Below are 26,644 nucleotides of genomic sequence, written 5' to 3' on the forward strand. Positions count from 1 at the left end.
GCATGATGCAAAGTCCATGGTTAAAGCATTAATTTATATAAAGACAACCTTCCAATTGTGTTCTTGCACACTTAAAGAGTACGTAGTGACCAGGGCATCGAAAATGTGGACATTGCTCGCCTGATGTTCATGATTCGTGGGACAGACAGGGGCAGCTTTATTTCCGGAAAAAGACTCCACAATCAACGGTTAGATTTTTTTTATTACTTTATTTTTAATCTTTTGTCTAAAATGAATTTTACTTATTTTCCCTGACTCCATTGTCTTAACATTACTTTTCAGTATAGAGAGGTTGTGGAGAGATATCTGGGCATCGGTGACCAATGTGTACTATCATGTTCTACATGCTTTGGAAGAAGCTGGACACCTTGATGTTTCTGACCCTACTCATCTGTTCTGCTGCCACTATGTATTTCTCCCACGACTTCAAGATGGTCTTAACCTTTTCCGCACCACCTGGGACAATCACCCAATACGAACAGAGGGCAGCATGACCCCTAACCATTTGTGGGTGTTGGGAAGTATCCAGCATCCTGTACCTGAACCTGATATAGAGGTATATGTTTTCATTATTTAAGACATGTCAACATTAAGATTTAAAGCAGGACAGTGAATGAAATTGAAGAAATTTTATACTATTATTAACGTCATGAGGGTACTATTTATTTCTCTATAGGGATTGAGCATACCGCACATTGATTGGGAGGACAGTCGACTGAGTGTTGATGCACACTCTAATATTGTTGTGCCGACAACTGTATGTCCCCTGACGGATGAACAAATGCAAGCACTCAGAAAAATCGTAGACCCTAAAAGACATTCAGAGACTTTCGGCTGGGACATATATTTAGCAGCACTTGAGTTTTGCCAAGCAGCTTTGGAACAATTCTGATCACTTTTTTTATGCAAACCTCTACTATTATTATTGAAACATCAATACCTCATGGCTCATAATATGAACAAGGAAGCTGCTAACTGTTGTTTTGTTTCTGGTTTTTCTTAAGTGCTGTACACATAGCGCACACTTTATTCAAGAAGTAAACAGTATGGCTTAACTACAACGTTTAATTGGATACATTTCACCATTCAAGTACTTAGTAACTGTATGGGTTTTGTACATTTTAGAAAACATACAAGTATTTTGTAACCTACTTTTTTATTTTATTTCCATATATTTAAGTAATTATTTTTGCTCTAAGTATTTGCTTGACTCCTAATTTGCAATAATTTTAACATTTCAATCCTTAGTAAACTGGATTTTCACTGTTATTAAACATAAGTACTTACTACAACAAAGTACTTAAACAAAAACCTGAGAAGATAAATGCAGTAACAGCATTGATTACAGTCTTTCAGTGACGTTATGTTAAACTGTGCATCTAAAAATTACACAAGCCCAAAACCATACTTGCAAACACCAATGCACATAATCAAGTCTTTTGAAAAGGAGTGGAACTCTGTGTTGTGGCCTGGTAGTCGAAGAATACAAAAGCAGGTGGAGGATCGTGGAAGATCGCTTTTTACAACTTCCACAGCCATGTTTTTTTCAATCCGCTCCCATCCGACCCAGAACCGCAAAAGGTTTTTAAGATCTTTGCTGGATCCTGAAAAGGCAAAATAAACAGTTAAGTAACAATTATAAAAAAAGGACAACGGCAGCAAAATGGTCCATAAAACTTGGTTATGAAAAGTGATTAAAAGCTTTATGGTCGGTTTCATATCATACTTGTAAATATAAACCACTTAAAGAGTTATTTTCGATTTAAAAACTTAATTCTCATTGAACATCAATTCATATCCTTATTGGTGTGCATTGAAAATACATAAGGGAAGTAAATAATAATCACTTTTGTTTAGTTTAAGTTTCATGTTTATGTAAATCTACAACCTTCTGTGCATACAAGCTGCATTCGATTAGCACAACCATGAAATTAAGCATACATTCACATGAGATGAATCACAAAAAAAAACGTTTTTTGTGGCAATATATATAATATTAGTCTGTATTGACCCCTCCAAACATTCACTTACTGTAGGTCACATAGAATTAAACTCTTAAAAACTGAAACTACTGTGGTCTTAAAACTTTGAAACATGTACCTGACTCGATGAACTGCTTTAAAAATCCAGCAATCCTTTCCTTAGTAGCAGCTGGGTACTCGTCGTCATCATCATCATTATTATTGCTTTCGTTAGGCCAGTCAATACATGAAAGTAGCATCTAAACCAGTAACAAGAACTAAGTCTGTGATCAGATATTTGTGTTTGCCAAGAGAATTTAGAATGATAAGCATAATATAGCTAAAAAAGGACAAAGATCATTTTAAGTCCGCATTGCCAGTTTTACCTCAGGGGTGCATAGGTCCTCAGATTCCTTGGGGAATAACACTACATCCTTCCTGTCAGTAAGTAGGGGCCAAACAAAGGTGTCTTTCAGTCCCTGCTTGATTTGTTTCATTTGGCGTGTTCTTCTCCCAAGAACCTACAAAGTAAAATAAACAGAAAATCCAATCCAACAGTAACCAACTAAATAAACAACTACTCATTGCTGTGTAACAGTGCCGTTATAAGCAGGACAGAAATATATGAACAATGTATGTCAATTTAAACTTAGAATTGCTCAATCACAAAATTAAGGCTTTTTCATTTGTAAGTTGTATCGAAAAAAAACAATCTAAACGTATAAAAGTAAAATGTGTTAAAACATTTGATTGATCATGATAAAAAGGCATTCACAAACACTAACTAAAAATTGTATTTACCGCATGTGACAGCAGGCGCTCGTAAAGCCACCTTCTATTTTCTTCTGTCGGACCAGGAAGATCCCAAGCCAAACATAGTTCTAAGACTTTACTGTATTGGTCCTCGGTCAATGAAACTTGTCCATTGAGCTGAACAACAATAATTGTAGTAATACACACCAAACAAACTCCAAATACAACAAAAAAATCATCCAAACAAGACCAAGTTTATAATAATATACATACAAAGCTGATGGTCTCTCGTACATCAATATCTGGACAGTCCTCCAATTGCAAAGTGGCTGTATCAGATGAGCTGTGAAACAGAACATGAACAAAAGCTCTGCTGAGGCCTGTAAGACACGGGCCACCATGCAAAAAGAGTGGCCTAGCATTCTTCCTGCTACCAAGAAAAGATCGCTTTCTATTAGAAGCTGTGCTGAAGAAGGCACCAAATGGTCTGGTTCTCCTTCAAAGAGGCATGTTACACCCGTGTTTCCTGTTAATATAAAACATAAAATGAGCAACATCATTTTATCATGAAATAAAAAAAAAAAACTGAATTCTATGTCAAAGTAAATTTTGTAGTCCAGCATAAATTATAAAACTGCTTACCCAAATTTAAATTGAAACCATACTTCAGTTTTTGAAGAACTGTTGAAAAAAAGTGTCTGGTGACTCCTTCACCAACTGCAGAGTCCCCTGAAAACAATGAACATATAAAGTAAAATTATTCTGACATCATAACTACACCATATGAACTACAGTAAACATTCTCTTGTGTATACATTTTTATTTTCTCTAGACTGTACCTTGAAGATTACATTTAACAGGACATGCCCACTCTACATTTCGTTGCTTGTAGAAGTTAATAAGTTCCCTCTCCTGATCTTGAGCACACAATCTTAAATCCATAGACATTAAAAGAGGTTTCCCTGTCTCGTGGAGACTGAGAATTTCTTGTGTGTACAAAGATGCAGCCCTTACTGCATCTGGATGGGTCTTCCAGTCTGGTAAATAAATTAAAATGTTTTCCTTAATCATCAAGATCAAAGGAGCTTTGTTTCAGACCAACTGACATGTGGTTAGTTTTTCCATCTTTACTTATTTGCTACAGTAGTTTTAACAACATACTCAATGAGACAACTTAGTTACCATCATTCATATATGTCACTTGAGAGCTGTGGTTCATTTCATTGTCCATTTCATTGTCCATGAACGTCAATTCGGTAGTATCATTCATTGTATTATCAATTGTTCTGCAAAAACGGAAAACATTACACACTTAAAATACAATTTATAATATGAGGACAAAGAATACTATTAAGCACAGTTTCCTGTTTCTCACAAAACAAATATTATCCAGCTTGCACACCTTTCCCCACATTCACTGGCATGAACCTCCAAGATGTCATGGGGCATTTTTTCTTGACATATAGGACAGACAGCCTGTAATACACAAATCACAAGAATAATTTTTTTATTTCTAGATGCAAAAATCGAGAAAAACTTTTTGGTTTGTTCTTTACCGAGTAACATTTTATGCAGTCTGTATTTTCTAATTGATCATCTATGGAGGAATACATTTAGGAATAGCCAGAAATGAATGTACACTAAGTGAAGGTACCTGTTCATTTTTCATGACTTCATTGATGTCACTGTACTCCCTTTCCTCATCTTGGGCTTCATCCTGTTTTTCTTCATCATCATCCAACGTAACAACATCAGGACAAGACTTAATATGATTAGTTAGGACTTGTAGGGGGTATAATATGTTGCATTTCTTGCACACTGCCTTTGGCATGTTGCGGAAACTTTCAGAAGATGGAGGCAAGGGAGTAGTGTCTAACTCATCCTGAAGACGAGCTATGTAGAGGACTGAGTTCTCTCCTACTTTGGTAGCTTTCACAAGTCTGCCTGTGTACCCACAGTCTGCAGGTGCCACTATTGTGAGTTTTCGAATTCCCCACCCTCCTGAAATTTGTAGCCGTAAAACAGTTATAAATGTATAGGTATATGTGTAGGTATACACATACAGTTGTACCATGCATAATCTGGAAAAAATGTACTATTTAAAAAAAACTTCAACAAAATAAAAGGATTTTTAAAATTATGATTTATACAAATTACAATTAGATTTTATTTTAGTATTGCCATGAACAAGTTATTTTAAATAAGAGATGTCTACATATAGTCCACAATACAGCATAACTGAATTTATAAAAGATAATGCCATGTGTCTGTCAATTGTCCTCTGTGTTTCAAGATTAATTTAACATAAATATAGTTACTGCTGGACAGAGGTCATATATGCAAAAGATGCCGTTTGAGCAAAGATTTTCAGGAGGACTTTTCTAAAGACCATTGGATAGTTAAATGGGTCGGATCAAACAAGGAACTCTTCAACAACTACCATAAAACACTGTCATTAATTCTCCGGGTACCATTGTACAGTGTTATGCATCAGGTGTATGTACATTTTTGAACAGACTTATTTTTGTATTCTGTTATTATTCTGTGCTGTGGACTATGTAAGCATCTGTGAGCAAGTTATTCAAGGTAGTTAATATTACCTGCTGCTTTATAAAGGAGCCAGCCTCCAGTAACTCCTCCAAGTTTTGGATAAAGCTCAGTAAGAGTATCACATAGCTAGTGAATATAATTAGATTAATTAATTTTGCTACTGTTGCTGCCCCCAAAGGAGGATACCCTATTGCCATTGCAACAAAATATTTACAAAGATAACAAAAACAATATCCTTGATACATTTTATTTATATTGACAAGGACTATAATGGCAAATTATATAATGTACTGTACCTCCTGATGAGTCATGTTTTCATCCAGGGTGGCAGTTCTGCGTCCTAATCCTGCCTGTGCATGCAGCAGTTGATCTGGACCACTGGGTGATCTTTCACTTTGGGTCGGCAGTAGGTGAAACATGACCTGAAATGGTTTTTGTTTCTTGGGCACAGGACATGTTTCTGTGAAGCGTCGTTTGCCTCTGCGATTTGAGAACAATCCAGGAAAAGACCTGTTGAGGAAGTTATAACAACTATAAATGGTTACTTACAGTTCTACAATAATAAAAAAATTATATAAATACACTACCAATCTAAACTTTACATCAACTTGTTCATTCCTTATTCATATTTTTTCTAGATTGTAGAATAATAAAAAACAATAATATTATGAAGAGAACAATTTTGTAATTAAAGACAACTTAACCAGATCAAAGATGTTATATTTTAGAGTCTTCATAGTAGCTAACATTTGCCTTGAATGTGAATAATTGGCATTTTATCAGCTAATTTCTTCAGGTCTCACTCCGAGATGCTATTTAGACTGAAGTAGTAGTTTGAAGTAGTTACCATCTTTGCTTTGCTCGTATTTGCTTCTCTTTCCTTTTCTAAAGAAATATGTAATGTTTTTCCAAAGTATATTTTTGTCTACAAAATAGGGCTGGGCGGAATGACGTAGGCTGTTAATAGTTTTAATAAACCTAAACTTTTTAGGCGAGCCCAGCGAATCTTGCGTTTAAATCCTAGATGATGCTCGCTGCTTATGATGTGACATGCCACAAACCCCCGTTTTGGGTTAGATGCGTGTGGAGTCAGAGACCCGCGTTGCGAAGACAAGCGCGGAATAAACAAGCCTAAAGACAGTATTATTAGATGCTCACCTATAGTGTGTTGCGACTGAGAGTGAAGAGCGATGAAGACCTACAGTACTGACCCCCATGAACACTAGTTTATAACACCAGTCATATACATATATTCTCATTATTTGTGCATATATACTTTGATAAATATAAATAAATAATAAATCTCATCATCAGAACTTAATTAGATGGAGTACATTTTCTTAACTTGTCTACATTATAACTTTGAGCATCCAAATTAACTTAATGAATAAATAAATTGAATTAATCTAAGAAAAATAGGTATAAAATATAGAATTTTAATGGGAGATGGTTACCGTTAAATATATATTTTTACCGTGAATAACATTACTCATTGCATGAAATAGCTTTTTGATCATTCCGCCCACCCCTACTACAAAGTAATCTGATATATATAAGCAAATGCCTTTTGATCAACATCACATAATACAAAGATTGCATAATACACATAGTCAAGTGATCATAAACATTTTAACAGTTGTGTAGTGTACTATAAAAGCAATATAAGTTTGTGCTGACCTGGTCATTTCTGTGCGAAGAGATGATTGTCCATGAGGTTGGACTCTTTGCCTGTTATAATGTCATCAAACACAAATTGATGTATTTATATCATCATAATAATGGATGTGTTGACTTTCAGGCATACAGTGCATGATATAAAACCTACTATACCTGTTACTATCCTGGCTAGTAGAAGGCTCTTCAGCTCTTTGTCTTTGATTGCTCAAAAGTGACAAAAGGTGCCTTGCTGATCTCAGAACTTCACTGTCATCCTTGTTAAGCAAACACGACATAATACCATACCATGACCATCAGATTACATGAATACACACAATCGTCAAAACGGTTGTAAAGTTTATCATAAATACGCATCAAGTTCTCTTTAAAACTAAGAGAGGAATAAACAGTCTTCGTATAGCGGCAGATCGATCATTTAACTGGTAAAACACTACCGCCATCGGTACAGTACTGGCCATATTGGCAGTGTCTGGTAAATTGTGGGCACTTTTCCACGGACATTTTGTGAGGTGTGATATGCTATTGAATTTATATCCCATTTGATGTACACCTAAATAATGCATTTGTGTCTTCATTAGCTTAAGATAATCATGAACACAAAACGTTACATGTGTTTATGATCACACAAAAACATGTGCACGTGTTAATTAACTTTTGTGTCTTCATTAGCTTAAGATAATCACGAACACAAAACGTTACATGTGTTTATGATCACACAAAAACATGTGCACGTGTTAATGAACTTTTGTGTCTTCATTAGCTTAAGATAATCATTAACGTTTACAGTACTTGCCTCTTGGTCCATTTCGGCAAATCCCCTGTGGTCTAATGATCAAAATTCGCATGCACCTGTCAGTGCTCTAGTGACAGCACCACCTGCTGGTGAGGGGGACAAGCAGCAGGCCTCGAGTATCCATCAATGCTCAATTGCTCTTCCTGTGATACCCGGATGTGTAATGTTGAATTTCTTTTCGAATTTCTATTCGAATTTGAATCATTGAATTTGAGTAAGCGAAATAAAACGCACCGAAATTTAAATTTGTATTGAAATTTTAACAATGAAATTGCGAAAGTCGTATTTTGATATAATCTGAATATTTAATATTGAGTTTTATACAATGAAACTTTGTGTGAAATGTTTTCGTTTGTAAAATGCACAGCTTAAATATGCAACCATGTTGGATTGCGGAACCTTAAAATGCAAGAACTGTTAATTCAACACATTTATTTTTCGGTTAGTGCTATTCGGCATGCTTTTTTGCTTCAAAACTAAAGGCATTATTTTACTTCCATAAGACTGGTTCCAACACGAGATAACACGTCACGTTCATTTTTTATATTCCATTCCGATTCACATGCGTTAATATGCTAAGATGAATTTCTTAGGGAGTGCCTTGAAGAAAGCTTATTTTTCACACACAGTTTTTCACTTAACTCTTGCAGTAACTTTCTTGAACTGATATATACCGTATGTAACGGAGGCCAGCTAGTGAAGGGAGGCGCAGTTGTTGTGGCGAAATCGATCATCAAATGTCGAGAGGAATCACGAAGACCAAGAAGATCAAGTTTCAAGGGTTTAAATCTTGAATTAGTTCGAACAAGTCAAAGTGAGACATACAGAGTTCATCTGAAGATGTCTGACCAGTACATATCTGACTCCATCTTTTATACATTGTTCTCACATTGTTCTCACTGTTTAGACCAGGTTTAAATCAGGTTTCACATGGCATCACCTATTTTTGTTAGTCCATCCTTTTCTGACCTTCCACAGTTACATGTCAAGCTCCGCATATCAGTATTTAACTGTGGCAAAACCTTTTAAAAGCTTTAAAAAAGAAATGCACATACATCCATCTTAAAAAGAAAAGCACGTTGTCATTTACTACACCTGGCTTAGTGTTTTGTGTATTTAAAGGGTAAACATGTGCTTAAATCAATACAATAGCGTGTACTGTGTTCGTCTGTGACTGGTACCAACTAGTGTCTTCAAAAGCGTGTGTGTGTGTTTGATGCTAAGCAGATGTGAGGTCCATATCTGCTTGGTGCCCGTCCTATGAGGCCTATAGCCTTTGTTCAAATCAGAGAGGTACATGAACCTCTATAACTATCTTAAATGTATGCTTTTATATAAGAACAAAATGTCATATATTTAGAAACTTTAAATGTAGTTCAATAAAAAACACCCAAAACATCATGACAAACACGATTTTAGAAATCTTTTAAAGAACCGAGTGATCTCATTTTGGAACCAAACTCTTTGTTTGTATACCGCATTAAGGCACTGATTGATGTAAAATAACTGAAATTAAGCAAGGCACGGGAAGAAAGGCAATAAAGGAGCAATAAGAATGACAAATATTCTGAGGAAATTGAGAAAAAATTAATGCACGAGAAGGACATTTTATGAGTAGGTCTCTCCTCCTCAATGCTCATTCAGTAAACCAGATTATCTTATTTCTTGAAGTCATATGGCTTAAATCAAAACAAACCAACTGCAGTTTGATTGATAATAATCTGAACGCACAAGAAGAAAAACTTGATGTGATAACTCATTTTGATACCAATCTCTTCATATGTTCCTACGTTTTGTTCCAAAACACAAGCTGCATACGTAAACTGTTCTGCGCGGGCCTCGAACCGACGTCGGTCCGGACGGGAGACGGGCTGAAACTCTAACGAGGAGGCGAATGACCGCAGCCTCAAGAGCGTCTCGGTTGGTGGGTCAGAGAGGGAGGTTTACACACTGCGTGGCGTTTTTTCTAAGATTATTGCCGAGTTCCTTTAAATTGCTGAGTTTTCTTATATAAAAGACTACAGCAGGGGACTCGACTTACTTCCGGTGGGACGGCTTCACTTCTTGCCGTTGAATAGGTTAAATAAAGTATAGGTTAAACAATAACCTGTGACTTTTATACACTTGCAAGAAGCAAAACCTGATGCCCATCGGCGTACCGACGGCACCAGGGGCTGGGTCAGAGGTGCAATAGCGCGCCACTCAGCTAGCGACTCTAGTAGCATGTTGGCTTGGCCGAGGCGACGCTCTCTGGCCCAGCCGATACAACAGCTCGCGCGCCTGCTATTTATACCTCCCATCGGCACTGCTACTTTCGACGACGGTAGGGGGCGAACTTCAATGAACGTCTAACGTTGTGAACACGATCCCGACAGAGCCCATATCATACACCCTATTGCTCAAAACGCAACTCGAAACACTGATATTTATAGACGAAAATCGTTAAAGAACAACTGTGACAGACCTCCCTCATTAATTATTCAAACCAACAGCCAATGGCAACGCTCCAACTGCAGACCAAGCAGTGCTTTAACAAAGTATAGATTGATCGTTGTAAATACACCGTGTTGTGTTTGTCTTATGACCAGTTGACGTCGTTGGAAGCCCTCACACACAAATGGATTCACACGTAAGGCTTTAAAGCCAACTCTGATACAACGGCAACGAGCCGAAGCACGTCACGTCACGTCACCTAACGTACTGGACGGACGTAAGGTCAAAGATCAGACTTAACACAATGGAAGCAATCATTTGTTTTTATTTGTACAGGTCGTAGTGTCAAATGTTCATAGACTAACGTTATCAACACGTTACATACTTCAGTGCTGTACATATTTGTTTCTCTACATAATAGACGGGATATAAAGCCACCTCCACTGGGCACGCGCACTTCAAAACCGTATAATTTGCGTCACTCTAAAAACAGTTGATTTATAATTTGTATTATTGTAAGGTTAGGTTTAGGGTTTGAGTAGGCGTAGAGGTTAGCTAATGTAATTTATTGGAATTCTATGGCGAGATGTTGCACCACTTCCGGCCGTAGCTGCATCCCTTCTAGCTACAACCTATCTGCGAAGAAGAAGAAGAAGAAGACAGAGCGCAATGCACGACGTAGAAATGGCTAAACAACATTACAGTTCGAACGGCGGGCACTTTTGAGCGAAAGGATCCACCGATACAAACCACAAAACACCGCTGTAGATGAAAAATCTGTCATTTCGCGTGTAACGGAGGCCAGCTGTTAGAGGGAGAGCTGTGTGTGCACTCAGAGGCTGCGAGCTCGTCTCTCCCTCGCCGGACCGATGGCGGTTTCGAGGCTAGGAGGGGTTGTAAGTAAGACCCGTCATCACACGTGTGATTCTGTTCGCAATAACGTCAGCAGTGTGCCGACGAGACAATAACGGAGCTGTTTTTGGGCTTGTATTAATAAGGATAAGATTAGGCACAAATGTGTGCTTATTGTGAATGGTGACCGAGTCAATTCACTTGTCTAAGAAAAATGATGAAATAAATCATTCACGGTAAACTGTGTGGCTTCAACGTCTGTTTATACGTGGTGGTAGATCCATGAAAATAAAACTAAAAAACACAATACACCATACACAAACACTTTATTTGTCAGTGTCTTTATTCCTTTAACTTCCTCTTTTTGACAAGATCTCCCGAGCGTTTACAACCTTTAAAAGTCCATGTCTGGTATGTGCTAGAAATGGAAAGGGACAGTTAACCTAATATAAATCTGTTGTGTAACTGTTTGACAAACACACTTCTAATGCACACTCGTTTTTTTAAGACATTCCCGCATCCCTGAGAACACCCCCCAGGAAAGAATGAATTCGGCGAGAGTCCCGTCTGGTCGTGAGGAGAGTATCACTACAGGTGAGGCATCAGAAAGTTTGTCAGTATTTTATGAGATCCAAGCGCCTGTGAGAAGGGCATTGTGTGTTTTTGCTGTCCCGGAGAAACCTGTAGGCCAGGGCTTCTCAAAGTCTACTTTCAAAGGTCCAAATCTGAATTTACGAGATTGTCAAAGGTCCAGACAATTGGTTGTTTCAAAATTAGTTTTTAATACACATCCTAATAACTTTTTATAATAAATTAACATTACTTTTTTTTTAAAAAATAAAGATTATTTTGCATTTAAAATACATTTAAAACAAATCCAAACCTTGGCAAAACATACCAAGAGGTATAGGCCAAAAATAAAATGGTGCAAAATACAGAGCAGCCTAATGTGAGAAATGGCACTGTCTGTTCTCAATCAGCTGCCTAAACCGTGGCACAAAAGGTGTGGTTGTTAGACGGAGACACTGGCCTAAATGTTCATTTGTCAAGCTGCTGCGGTATGAGTTCTTCACAACATTCATTGCTGAGAATGCAGACTCGCATCGATAAGTTGACCCAAACATGGTAAGAACACAGATGGCTACTTTCTTTAGGTTGGGGAAATTTTCAGCTGTGACCATTTTAGTCCAAGAGGTAACAGTGTCACACTCCACTTCCCGCAAAGCCACATTTTCCTGCAAGTCAATGAGTTCAGTCTGCAGAGATGCCATGCTTGCCCATGGGAAGATGCTCTTGGTTTCTTTTGAAAACTCTTCAATATGCTTGACCAGGAATGGAGATGAAATGCAGAGCAGTACCTGTCTGCCTACATTGAAGCCCTCAAAGCGCTCCCTGAAATTTTCAGCTAGCTTCTCCAAAAAGGAAAGATGGTGATGATGATGGTGATTGCCATCAGTCTGCTGGAGAAGAGTTGGAAAGTGGACACGTGGCCCTTTGATGTCACTCTTAAAGATCTCCAACCGCCTTTCAAAGGAGCGTACTGCTTCCATTAGATCGCACACTGTTTTGCCTTGGCCCTGGAGCTTCAGATTAAGTTCATTTAAATGTGATGTTATGTCCACTAAAAAGGCCACAAGCTCCATGCTGTCATCATTTCTCAGAAAAGAAATGTCTGGCTTTGACATTGTTCTGCAGGGACAGAAACACCTCCAAAGCTTTCCTGATGGCCCAAAATCTCTGCAGGACTCTTCCCTTACTCAGCCACCTGACATTGTTATGGAGGAGTAAGTCATCATAAGCAGCATTTACCTAGAAAGATAAAAGATAAAACAATAAATACATGATCTTTTTGTGTTCCACAATATATTAATAAAATGAACACAAACAACCTGTAAATGAAAATGGTTAAAGGCTGTTGTTAGTAGATTAGAAAAGGGTTAATCCTTACAAATTCATACAAATAGATATTCTCCTACATTTTTTCACAATTAAAAATTATTATATACATGACAAATACATTTTTTAAATATTGGATTCATCAGACATCAGTCAGTGAGGAGATATTTAGCATTTCCCTGCATGAGCATTAACTAACATTAATAACAATTGTTTAAAATGTAAATGCTTTGGCTCTGATGCAGTTATTTTTTGGATGCAGTCTGTAACCCCTAATGACACACACACCCAAAAAACAGTACAAAGTAAAAAGTAAAATAAATACTCACCTCAATCAGGAATGCTTGCAGAAGACGGTGCTGAAGAGCAGAGGATGCTCTCAGGTAATTCACAAGCTTCATAATAGTGTCCATGACGTCTGAATATTCTTTTCCAAGGCTAGCACACAGCACAGACTGGTGTATTATACAGTGGTATGTCAGCAGGCTTGAGTGCTCCTTTTTCAGACGTTGGACAGCTCCCTTCTCCCTCCCTATCATGGCTGGAGCACCATCAGTAGCAATGGACAAGACATTCTTGACATCAATTCCCCTTTCATTAAGCATCTGCATGATAGCTTCATAGATGTCCTCTCCTCTAGTGTGACAGAGTGTAGTAAGGCCCAGTAAGTCTTCACAGAATGTCCCCTTTGCCTTGCTTAAGTATCTGACAAACACACATAGCTGGGCTTGTTCTGTGCCATCTGTGGACCTATCCGCTGCAAGTGAAATGTAGGGTGCATCTTTAATATCATCAGAGTCATGGGCAATTACCTCTGTCCTCCTGATTGAACTGTCGCTGGACAATATCATTTTTTTTAATTTCTCTGAGATGTCCTGTCTCGTCTCCTTTCCCTCAAACAAAGCATCAGCTATCTCTACTAAACACTCCTTAACTACCTCTGCATCAGAGAATGGCTTCTTATTTTTGCCTAGGACCCAGGCCTCTCGAAAGGATGCTTCTGTAGCTTTCTCTTGCTGTGTCAGAGCTCTCACAAGCAACTTATTTGTTGATTCATATGAAGACCTTAGCTGTCGTAGTTTTGTTGTCCTCACCTCTGTGTTGTGTGGATACTGCTGTTCAAAATATCTGTGTTTTGTTTCATAGTGCCGTTTGACATTTCCACTTTTTATAATTCCAACTGTCTCGTTACAAATTAAACAGAACGGCTTTGTGCTGGATTGGGGCAAAATGAATCCGTACCTCTCTGTCCAGTCATCTTTAAAAGCTCTGTTTTCTTCGTCAACTTTTCTTTTTTGAGTAACGGACATCCTCAGCTATAGAACCGCGCACTGCACCTCAGTGAAGTGTCGTCTAATTAACCCTCTCGATTACGTCAAACGTCATACGCTTACTGGATTTCACGGAAGCAATTGACATCGCACTATCGCGAGAGCGATTCAAAGGCATACAGAGCAGGCGGGTCTCGTCTCTCTCTCTCGCGGTCATGTGAAATACAACTCATAATGTGATGCGTCGATTGGTCTGAGCGGAGCGGCGCCACAAGTCAAACAAGCGGGTCCGGATTTAATTCCCTCCGGGTCCGGATCCGGACCGGAGTCCGGACTTTGAGTAGCCCTGCTGTAGGCTCTTTGGTGCGAAAAGCAGGCGGTTACGTCATCTCGGGGGGAATGCGCTTTGCGGTTGTTCAACAGGTCATGCACTCCAATTGCAACAGCTGGACAAGGAAAAACCCAACGCTTGCTTCAGTGATGGAAAAGTAGATAAGCAGGGAGGTACTTTGCAGGTATATACTCGAAAAGATTTATGTGGGAGACTCTACACTAGAACAGTGCATTAGGTTTTGCTGTATGCTAAGTTGAAAGAATGTAAACTTCTTACGTCCCCTTGTCTAACAATATTCTACGGTTGAAGAGTCTAGTCGACGGAACACACAGAGTTTCAGGCCTGGAGACACAGTTTGACACAGACACAAGTGCTTGTTCAATCAGAGTCCAATGTTTATTGTTTTCGGACTAATATTTATATGTTTGAAAAGGAGGTGTCATATAAAACCACCAAAACAGTGGAAAATCACCAGACTTTCTGTTTAGTCTTTCCTCCTGAACAATCAGATATGATTACATATTCAATATTACAATAACAGAACAATCGTCCATAGGCATCATTAGGAACCTTGATATGGAGAACAACAGATACTTATATCAACATAAGACAGCATGACATGATAGAACTTTCAACGAGGTTAAACAACAAGAATGAAAGGCACATCTTATATGAATAGAAGCTAATATTAATTGGAATGAATACGAATGAATACATATGATACATGAACTTTGTATTAAACACAGATGCAATATTTGTAGAGGACAGGACGAAATCCAGATTCTCACAATGGCCACTTTCAGGCCAACGGTCTTACAAGCAGTCCTGTGTCCCTTTAAAGAACAAATATATATATAGAGTAGTACAAAAGGTTAATCAAAAGGTTAATACAAAATCTTTAATAAAAGGATAGTTGCATTTGCGTATTTTTATGTAGTTTTCTGGTTTGCAAGCTGCTCTTTGAGGTAAAAGATCAATCGGACTGATTTGTAATAAAAACATAACAACACCAATCACCCTCAATAAAAACGAAAACATAAACATAATTATATCTAATCTTCATCATCTACCGTGCCAATCTCAAATACCGAATCGTCAAGCCCATTATCTCCTTCCATTACATTGTCACGTCCATCAACATTTCTTGGTTCTTCCATCACCAGTATTGGTTCTGGTTCTAACTCCTGTGTTTGAACACAATCATTATCATCCTCGTCCGTATCGCTGTTATGATCAAATATGGATCCCCAAGTTTGATTCTGATCTTTCGGACGATAACCTTTTGATGTGCGTCTAACCAGCATAGCCTGGTTGACGTCAGTCGTTCTTTTTGCTAACATCATTCGATCGGTTCCTTTGGTTGTAAAGGAAGTAACAGATCTTTTGACACATCCCACCCCAAACTGCAACATGCATGGCAAAAATAATAACAAGGCTAAGATGGTCATCACAACTGGAATTACTGTACCGGTTATCCAATATCCCCATCCCCCGGATAGGCTGTCCAACCATTGAAACCATGTTGCATCTACCGGAGTGGGTTCACGAACCGATTCTCTCATGTGCTTCACAACGTCGGTGACATTGTCTGCATAATCTGGAATTGAAAAACAACAAGATACTCCTAGCATTTTTCACACTCCTCCTTTCTCTGCTGTTAATATATCCGAAGCAAGTCTATGTTGCACGACGGCAACTCTCATTTTCTTTAATTCGTTAGAGATTAAGTTTAAAGCTTGTGCTGTGTCATTTTCCAAAGAAAGAACTTGCCATGCCAGACCATTAATTTTATTCAGAGCAACAGTAGTACCGGTTCCTGTAAACAAACCTGCTAGGGACCATCCCACGTTTTCCCAAGGAGTAGTCCATGGATCACTAATCTTATGGCCTGCATAATAATTTGGCAGTTTTACTTCCCTTTTATGTCTATTCAAAGATGTGGCCAGATTTGTCTTTTCCATTATGCTAGTTCCTGTGGACAAAATAGCAGCATAACAACAACCTTTCCATTCCCCTGCATCTAAATGGTAATATGCAGTTTCACCACAAACCCACACCATTCCTGGTGAACTGTCTAAGTGTGAAAATGGACATTCAAATCCCTCAGTAGTTTTATTGAGATATTGTATGGTGCAATTATGATGTCCGTTATTTGATAAAATGCAGGACCTTGAAAAGGTTCTCCTGTATACGAACAGTTATAGTCTCGCATTACGGATGTTGGTGGTCTTCCTTCTCGAATATTCAGAGTCATTTGTACTATTAGAGACATTTGTTTTGGCATCTCGTAGTTACCATCATCATTTAAAATCATGTCTGTTGTAAGCAGTTAATTTCTCTCTAATTTTACTTCTTAATTTAGGATTATACCAGTGATTATTATACTTATTAGGATTAGAATAATCGTTGTTCCACGCAGTCTACCTGGCTGCCTGAACGGCTGCCCTGGCCTGTTAGGTTCTATCATTTAAGAATTTAAGAATATCTGGGCCAAACACAATAAGGGCTTCTGTAAGTGTGCACGCAGTATAGGAATTGATATTTAAGAATTCCATGGGAAATTTGCTTAGGATAACAATTTTTCCCTTTTTCCTTTTAAGAGTAGAATTTGGCCCTCAATGCACCTCAGGGGAAGCTACAGAGTCAGCACTGTTGGCTCAATGGGCCTCCTATCTTCTTGCTTTGGGTGGCCCCCACCTCACGAAAGGTAGTTCTTTCCTCAGCTTAGTCAGTGCTTTCTCCACCCTGAGGTGTAGTAAGGTGAATCCCCTGTTGAGATTCTATGTTAAATTGGAGCTTGCATGCTCTCCTGAAGAACACAACTTCAGTCTGGAAGCGTTTATCCACTGTGGCGGGTAGTCCGTCAGAACTCCTGTCCGTGTTACGGCAATCACAGTTGCTGGTCCGTGGTACTTTGGTTCTCCAACCTTTGTTGGCTTCAGATTCCTCACAAAGACCTTTTGTCCTGGAACAAAGTTATGAGTAGGCTGCTCTGAGGGAAGAGCAAGGCACAAAGAAACATCAGCACATATAGAATTTAACTTTTCGACTAGGGAAGTCACATAGTCCTCCTGGATCACCTTCAGATCACCTAAAGAAGAAATACCAGACCGGCCTTTGACCCACGGGGTCGGGAAAGGTCTACCCATTAGTATTTAGAACGGTTACAATTTTGTCGTGGAAGATGGGGTCATTCTTATTTCTGCCAAGACTGCGGGCAATAAATCAAGCCCCTTTCTTCCTGTATCGAGTACAGCTTTTGTTAGTCGTGTTTTCAGTGTTCGATTACATCTCTCCACGACTGCTGCACTTTGCGGATGATATGGAATATTAAAATGCCAATCAATAGACAATGTTTTTGCTAAGAGCTGTGTTACCTTTGACGTGAAACTCGTCCAGTTATCCGATTCCAATCTGGCCGGTACGCCCCACCTGGGCACAATCTCCTTCGTTAAGATTTTTACCACTGTTTTAGCATCTTCCTTTGCGCATGGAAATGCTTCAGGCCACTTTGAGAATCGATCAACAATTACCAAAAGATATTTTAAGTTACCTATTGGCGCATGTGCGTAAAATCAATTTGTAAATGTTGAAAAGGAGCTTCCGGATGTGTCAATGCATCGTGCTTAGCTGATTTGTGCGGATTTACCTGAGCACTTGTAAAGCATGCATCCAAAACAAGCTTTGCTGTTCTATGAACATCGGCTATACAGTACAATTGATTAATTGCTTGAACTACTTTTGAACAACTGGTGTGAGATAACCCATGGTAATGTCTTATTAGGATAATTAACCCTAATTTCGGTAGTGCTATTCTACCCTTTCCATCTCTTATAATCCCTTCCTTATCAGGAGTGCAAACATTTTTTCTCCAATGCTCTAAGTCTCCCTGTGTTGTTTGACTTTGCAGCAATTTGATATCAATGCCAGATACATTCGTTATGTGCACCGTCATTGCAATCTTTGATTCATTTTTGGGATGAAATGGTGATTTAATCTGATCTTGGGCTGCTGCCTTTGCGGCTTCATCAGCCCTTCTGTTGCCTATAGTCTGTTCATCCTCCCCCGAAGCGTGACCCTTGACCTTTACTATGGCCACTTCGAGCGGAAGCTGAACTGCTTCAGTTACCTGTCCTATCAGATTTGCATGTGCAATTGGCTTTCCATCAGCAGTTTTAAAACTTCTCGCTTCCCACATTCTGGCATAATGGTGAAGAACACTCCAGGCATACCGAGAATCGGTGTGAATTGTTACTCTCTTTCCTGTCATCAGCTCACAGGCCCGTATTAATGCTATCAACTCTGCAGCTGAATTGAAATCTAGAGCAAAAGCTTCTTTTACCTCTCCTGACTCGGAAACCACAGCATAGCCACAGAGGTAGACCCCGTCAGATGGCTTTGAACAAGAACCATCAACATAAATGTGTTCTCCCCCCTCTAGGGGCGATTCCAACAGATCGAACCTAGAAGAGTAAGAGGTGGTCAGTTCAAAGATGCAATCATGTTCAACATTAAAATCTGCCATGTCTACCATACCCAAAATACCCAGCAAAGCAGGATTAATGTTTGCTGTAGTTTGAATGCTAAGATTTTTTGTTGCCAGCAGAGTAGCCTCGTAACCTGAGCGTCGTTGCGCTGTCATGTGTTGTGTTTGCATGTTGTGTAAAATTACACCTACCTGATGGGATGCATATAATATTAAAGGGTGTGACAGCACAGTTTTCTCAGCCATCTGTACAATCAGAGCAGCTGCAACCACAGCACGAAGACATGCTGACATACCTGTGACTATGTTATCTAACTTTTTAGACAGATATGCAACTGGCCTATATGTTGAGCCATGAAGTTGCAATAGGACCCCTAAGGCGCCCCGTCCCTCCCCCCCCCCCCCCCCGCTGTCTCCCTAACATGCAAGTGAAAAGGCTTGGTGTAGTCCGGCAGGCCCAATGCTGGTGCGGTTGTGATGGCTGCTTTCAAGGCATTGAAATGTTCATCTGCTTCCGCAGTCCACTCCAGTGCTGTGTTTGGCGGAGCTTTGTGATCTATCAGACCCCTCAGGTGCCTATCGTGAATCGCACAGTCAGGTATCCACTGTCTACAATAGTTAATTAGTCCCAGAAAGCTTTGTAGCTCCTGTACTGTTCATGGGGACTCAACCTTTCTGATCAGCTGGACCCTATCTGTGGATATTGCTCTGAGACCCTGCATCAACACATGTCCCAGATAGGTTACCTTGGATTGAACCCATTGCAGTTTCTCTTTCGAGGCTTTAAAACCTGTTTCGGCAAGTACATTGCAAACAATTATAGATGCTTTTTCACAGTCCTCCTCCGTCTCCCCCGACACGAGTATGTCATCTGCAAACTGAAGCACACACACTGTTGAAGGCAAATCAGTCATTTTGGCCAAAGTTCTGTGCACTGCTGCAGAAAAGACAGCGGGTGAGTCTACATAGCCCTGAGCAAGGCGTTTCCATGAATATTGCTGCCCTCTAAATGTAAATGCTAACAAAGGCTGAGTATCTGGGTGTACAGGCACAGAGAAAAAGGCTGCACACAAATCAATTACTGTAAAATACTTGTGCGAATGTGGCACTAAATTCATAACAGTCAAAACATCAGGCACAATTGGTGCGAGTGGTATAACTAACTGATTAACTGCCCTTAAATCTTGAGTTAATCTCCAAGTTTTCCCATCCGCTTTCAAAACAGGATAAATTGGTGTGTTTGTTCGAGGACACCCTGCTTGACAAAGTTTTCAATCACATGTTGAATGCCTTGTTCCTTATCTTTAGACAAAGGGTATTGTTTAATGTAGACAGGTTTGTTCTATAATTGTGGATTTGTGGAAAAATGGTTTAAGACCATTGGCCTCCACATTACTCGAAAATGTTAGGGTTATCTCACATAAATTAGAACCGACATCTCTCTGTGAGTATCCCTATGCTTGATTTGAATGCCACTCAGTAGGATATGAAGCACCCGTGTTCTCATGTCTGCTCTGTGGTGTGTGTGTGCGAAACTTGTGCAACTCTCTGCACTCTCGTTTGTAATGGCCCCTCCTTCGCAATGAAAGCAAATGACCTCAGACTTCTTCCTTTGGCTAGGGTTTACAGCTGTTAGTTCAATGTTCCTTTTTCCTAGATAGCCTGTAAACATGGCATTCTCTAAAGTCATATCATGCAAGTTATTCTGATCAATTGCGCTTGTTTATGATTCATGTTATTTAACAGAGTATTGACAAATAGAGGCTTTATATCATTATTCATAGGCAATTTAGAATCTTCAACCCATGTTTTCTTAAAAAGTACAAAAAATTGAGCAGCTGAGTCTCTTGCTGCCTGTTTCAAAAGATAAGACCTGTTGACTCTCTAAAAATTTATCAAGAAAGACTAAACACAAAAATATTTCAACATCTGTAAAAGTTTCCCAAACAACGCATGTGGGTTTGCCCCCGTATCGCTGTTTGTGATTTTATCATTTTCAATTGATATTGTGGGGAGAGCAAACTTTTCTCAACGGTCTATCATTTAGCGTGTTTCCAGCTCTTACCCAAACCATTGAATTTTGAGGGTTTGTAGTTACATTAGGTTTATCAATTAATTTTTCCGGTTTCATCTCTATTGGTTTTATCGACAGTGATGGTGCAGAGGGAGAAGTCTGTGTTTGGCAAGGGGCAGTTTTGATTTGCATACGCAACAATTTCATGTCTTTCCATACTGCATAAGCTTTAAACATGTATTGATAATCCCATATTGGGTCTCATGCCCTTTGCCAATAACATACACTCATCAGAAAAGGACCCTTCCCTCGGATAGGGAATATAACATTTTCGGTTTTATTCCCTCCAACCATCCTGCAAGATTGCTAACATACTGGATCTGTATAAAATCCCTGATTATTTCTGTACATACAGGCGACTGGCGTTTCACCCGGCAGTGGCCTCGAAACAGAATTTTCCATCTTACACTTTCAAACCCGGCGGTGATAAGACAGTACAGTACAGACAAAACAAAGCAAAACCCTCGTGTTCAATCGACCAACAGTTTCAACAGTGCTGCATGTATTATATTGTGTTCAGAGGTGGATATTACATTCACCGTCCTTTTCTGACACCAATATTTCAATACATGCAGTAACAGCGATATCAATAATATTTTCAATTTTAACTGTAAGAATGTTATCTTTTAGAATAACCATTAAACAGATTTTATTTCTTTTTATTTATTTTTTTGTGAGTAACAAAGCCTTTACCTCAAAGCTAACACTTCGATCCCAAATTACAGTGTGATCAAGACTGCATATACCATTCATATTTGTGCGTTAATAATTATTTTATTAATTACTGTCGCCAGCCTCGCTGTCACAACAATGGGAAGTCGAATCCCACTAACATGAATTGAAACCTATTCATATTCGTTAATAATTATTTGACTAATTACTGTCGCCAGCCTCACTGGTCAACAATGGGAGAATCAACTCCCACTAACATGAATTTAAACACACAAGAATCCTACAGGGTAAGCGTTAGATTTCTGTAAGTCATAAAGAACTGTATGGAAAAACACTTACCCCTTTTAATGTAGGTCTGTGACCGATCGTCAGTGCGCCCCAGAGGTCTTTTGTTCTCTTTCGTTCAATGAGAGAAGAGTCTCCCCTCAGACGAGCCCCCAGCTGAAAGAATGTAAACTTCTTACGTCCCCTATCTAAACAATATTCTACGGTTGAAGAGTCTAGTCGACGGAACACACAGAGTTTCAGGCCTGGAGACAAAGTTTGACACAGACACAAGTGCTTGTTCAATCAGAGTCCAATGTTTATTGTTTTCGGACTAATATTTATATGTTTGAAAAGGAGGTGTCATATAAAACCACCAAAACAGTGGAAAATCACCAGACTTTCTGTTTAGTCTTTCCTCCTGAACAATCAGATATGATTACATATTCAATATTACAATAACAGAACAATCGTCCATAGGCATCATTAGGAACCTTGATATGGAGAACAACAGATACTTATATCAACATAAGACAGCATGACATGATAGAACTTTCAACGAGGTTAAACAACAAGAATGAAAGGCACATCTAATATGAATAGAAGCTAATATTAATAGGAATGAATACGAATGAATACATATGATACATGAACTTTGTATTAAACACAGATGCAATATTTGTAGAGGACAGGACGAAATCCAGATTCTCACATAAGTGTATAGTGATGTAAAAGTGTAATGTATTGCAGTTCATTTTATTATACCCACGTTACCCCCAGCCTGTCCGTTTACCATGGGAATGGAACTCCCGCCGGCCGTGATGGAGAGGAAACAGGGGTCTCTGTACACACTTTATCCTGACCGTTCTTCATCACTCAGACCAGGTGGACATCTCCAACACTTTGGACGGGTCGCTGGATCACCGCTTCTTTCACCACATCCACAGCCAGACTGGATGTCCGTACTGTATTTATTTTTCAGGGCGTGTGTGTGTGTTTGTGTGTGTGCGCGCGTGTTTATCTAAGCTGACCGCAGAGGGGTTTCCTGGGCAGAGCCCGATGAAGACATACCAGACGGTATGTGTATGGACCCAGAGGGTGTCAGTGGGTCGCCTGCTACCATGGAGGAAGAGATTTGCGCATTGACCCACAAACAGGTGTGTGAGTTTCTCAATCCCTTTGCCATTTGTGTTGCCGGAGGAAAATGAACCCCACTAAAATTGAATTTTGTGACCATTTATTGGAGTAACAGCTTTATAGCGGCCGTCTTTATCGATATGACTTTTGGCCAATACCTAAAGTTAACGGACTTCTTTCAGGCACCCGACTGCAGACGGTGAAACTGGTAGGAGGAGACCACCTCGTGTTGTGCTGGTGGAAAGGATCAGGCTGATCTGTACGTCACCAACAGGCCGTTTAAAGACATGGATGGAAATTCACTGGCCATACACCCTTCGGCTGGCTGCCTATTTAAGTTGACATAACACATACTGTAAGGTGACATCACGGGTTGACATCATGACTGACACATAACATCCTTTATTCTCACCGCAAGTCACAGGTGTGGGAGTTCCATCGTTCTCGTGTACTGGATAAAAACCAAGAAGACAGCGATGATGCTTGTTGATACGTTACCATTTTTTCTGATGAAACAGCTGTAGTGACTGGATCATTGAGAGAAAAGCCTCACTCCCTTTTGTCCTGGTTTCTAGATACCATCATCAAAAGACCATAGCAAGCATGGCTCCATGGGTCTGGTTTTGGTCTTTTGAACTCTCACAGTGAGTGTGATGACCATTTGGTTCCTCTGTAGGATATTTAAGACTCCTTAGCTTCAAAGCATTGGTGATAAGTCTCTGTCTCATCTCTTACTTAACATCTGAGGCTAAGCAGAGAACTTCTCTGACAAATAGGAACTTTATTTGATTTATTAAACTATCCTTTTCTGTAAATGTATCTAAATGTCTAGGTTGTGTGTTGGCCACATGCCATTTTAAGTACTCTGTAACTGTTGAATATACAAGTTTTGATTTAGGGTTCATTTGATGTATTCATACATTGGAATGATTCACAGTTCAATGCCTTGCATGTTTCATATGTAACTACAACTCTCCGAATTCCCTATATGATGAGCTATGTTATAAAACCATAGCATCCCTCATACTATGTCCATAACTAAGTTTAAGTATTTAATGAAAACTGACCATACTGTCAGTGCCATGCAAATGAAGCGCCATGAGAAACAAAGGAACTTTCTTTGGCCCCTTTATCACTTTCATGCCATTGGCCTGCAGACCATCTGGGTGCAGGGCAGGTATGCATTTAAAACACTATCACCTAGGGATGCACCGAATATTCGGCCGCCGAAAATGGCCCAAAAGTGCATTTTCGGTTTTCGGCCGAAAGACTTTTATCACCGAAACAATACGGCCGAAATGTTGTGATGACACAAACAGATGCCGCTCCTTTGATGCATCTGTAGCGGACATATTCCTTTAATCGCAGCACTAAAGCGTCTCCTAAATTGCATGCACCCTCAGGGCTCTAGAATGCGACCAATATTCCTTTACGTGTGTGAACCAGAGGTCGCGTAATCCGTAAGGTTCTTTGTCATTGACCCGCTTTTTTACCAGTGACGGAAAAATCTGAAGGCCGCCCGTCATTCTGGTAGATAACAATGAGGGCAATTTGTAAACACCCGTTTCCCTTCAGCGGGATATGCTCGCGAAGCGATCTGGCTGTCGTTGTCTTCGACTGACTAGACATGTGATGCGATTTGGGAAAACCCGTCGGATGTCGCGCTGGGACACGGGAAAGACAGTTCACCTATCAAAGTAAACCACATAACATGAAGAAAGAAAAAGTATTAATGCACATTTCCCGCCAGTCCTGTGTAAACTATGGCATGCAAAGTTGTTTTATACATTGTTTTCGCGAGATGACAGAGCCCCCCCATATACAGCACCAGGAGTTATGCCCGCTCCACTGCTCACACGAGCCCGCGATCGCAAAACATACAAGTGATGATCAAAAGTCCATACACTATGCACATGATGAACAGAGTAAAACTTGCTTCACTGCTTATTAGTTGTTGTCCGTATTGTTTCCTCGTGTTGTCAATCTAACGGACACCCCAGCTTGGGCCTCCCCCCTGGGGGCCATGGAACTTCGGACTCAGAACCTAAACTCATCGTTTCAACAGGACTGCATTCTGAATCCATTCAAGATTTCCATCCACGCGCATACGGATATTGGTCCAACACCGAGATTGCAAGTATCCGTCTCTTAATATAGAGTAGCTGCGTTAAGAGCGTGCCTCTTTGTTAAAGATGAATTTATTTGTTTTCAGACATGTTTTACCTGCCTCGCGGCCATGCCCTCTCACTCTCTCATTCTCACTCTCCCTCTCTCTCTGAGCTTCCCAGCGCGGTTGTGTTTCATGTATTTGTTTGTTGTCATTATGTTTACCATGTAGAGTAGAGTTTAATAAAAACCATAAAGGCATCTGTGATGTGTTCTCTGTGTTCACGCTCACAAACTGGTCACTTAAACTGTGTTTCGATCTATGCTACCATTGCTCTTAATTCTGTTTGGTAAAGTCACGTTACTTATGGTCATGAGATAACGTTAGTGTATAAATCATCAATGCCTTTTGCTGGACGAATACATATAGGATTTATATCACTATACTGCTAATTAGAATTGTAAAATATGTATGTGTAATGACGATTATTATACGTATTTTCCTTTGAGCTAAACTAATTCCTTGACTGAAATTGACGTTTTAAATAACTCATTTCATGTATTTGATCTTGATAGATCTGGTGGAGAATCTTATTTTGGTGAGTTAAACTCATCCTTATTTTAACATGCAGCTAAAATCGCTACACGGCATTGATTATTTAACCAACGTTGGAATTACCACCGTCGCATTAATGCAGGATAACGTAGGACGGATGAAAATCTTTGTTTCGTGGTGTTACACACAGGAAAATATTTGCCTTAAATGGATTTGATAGACCTGATCAGTGCATATAAAATGCAACTATTCACAAATCCACTTTTTAGACGTGACCTCACTAAAGTAAAACAATTGTAAACGTTTTCTAATCCTGCATACATTAACCCAACTCTGTGAACAAAAGTATTCATGAATGATTTCCAGGGATGGATTTTAAAGCGATCCTGATTCCACATTTGCCATGTTTATTATTGATGATCTCAACGTGCTGCTGGCAAACAGAGGTGTCGAAGTGAGCCCATCAGTCACTGTTATATGGTTTAATAATGCAATGACAACGATGGCTTACTACAGATGCTGTTTTCCATTGTTGATGTCTTGTTAAAATCAAAATGAGACCTATTTTTAAATTAAAAAGATCTTCTTAATGCAGGCTGAGACTTCCCATTAGCAGTTTTGGAAAAGAAAAAGTGGAAGTCACGTCCCAGGGTTGAGACATAAAAGGTTCATAAATGATGTGACGGATGGCTTCGTGAAATCTAAATAAAATAGGTAGTCCTATTTTAAACAAACGAACGTTTGAAAGAACGCGAACCGTGCACGATAGTACAAGGAATGCGCATTATAACGGGGATGCGTGTTGATTTGAAAACCTATCTATGATTTT

The 26,644-nt window shown here is 39.4% G+C and overlaps 1 protein-coding gene and 1 pseudogene across 3 annotated transcripts; both read right to left on the bottom strand.

Annotated features, from left to right (window-relative positions):
* Nucleotides 1-26,644, bottom strand: part of LOC130434581 (meprin A subunit beta-like) — a 64,145-nt pseudogene that overhangs the window by 20,348 nt on the left and 17,153 nt on the right.
* Nucleotides 678-7,859, bottom strand: LOC130434164 (uncharacterized). 3 transcript variants are annotated; one of them, XM_056764156.1, is made up of 15 exons: nt 7,735-7,859; nt 7,095-7,195; nt 6,942-6,992; nt 5,561-5,774; nt 5,315-5,390; nt 4,369-4,715; nt 4,117-4,190; nt 3,897-4,000; nt 3,554-3,751; nt 3,357-3,443; nt 2,988-3,240; nt 2,763-2,891; nt 2,348-2,482; nt 2,101-2,221; nt 678-1,604 (listed from the first exon to the last, which is right to left on the bottom strand). In XM_056764156.1, the coding sequence occupies exons 1-12, from the start codon at nt 7,744-7,746 to the stop codon at nt 2,870-2,872; spliced, it is 1,539 nt and encodes a 512-aa protein (XP_056620134.1). In that variant the 5' UTR covers nt 7,747-7,859; the 3' UTR covers nt 678-1,604; nt 2,101-2,221; nt 2,348-2,482; nt 2,763-2,869. The 3 variants fall into 3 exon arrangements, with proteins under 3 accessions (XP_056620134.1, XP_056620133.1, XP_056620135.1); XM_056764155.1 differs by having other exon boundaries at nt 2,763-3,240; XM_056764157.1 differs by lacking the exon at nt 3,554-3,751 and having other exon boundaries at nt 2,763-3,240.

Source organism: Triplophysa dalaica, chromosome 13 (assembly GCF_015846415.1).
Source record: "Triplophysa dalaica isolate WHDGS20190420 chromosome 13, ASM1584641v1, whole genome shotgun sequence".
Lineage (NCBI taxonomy): Eukaryota > Metazoa > Chordata > Actinopteri > Cypriniformes > Nemacheilidae > Triplophysa > Triplophysa dalaica.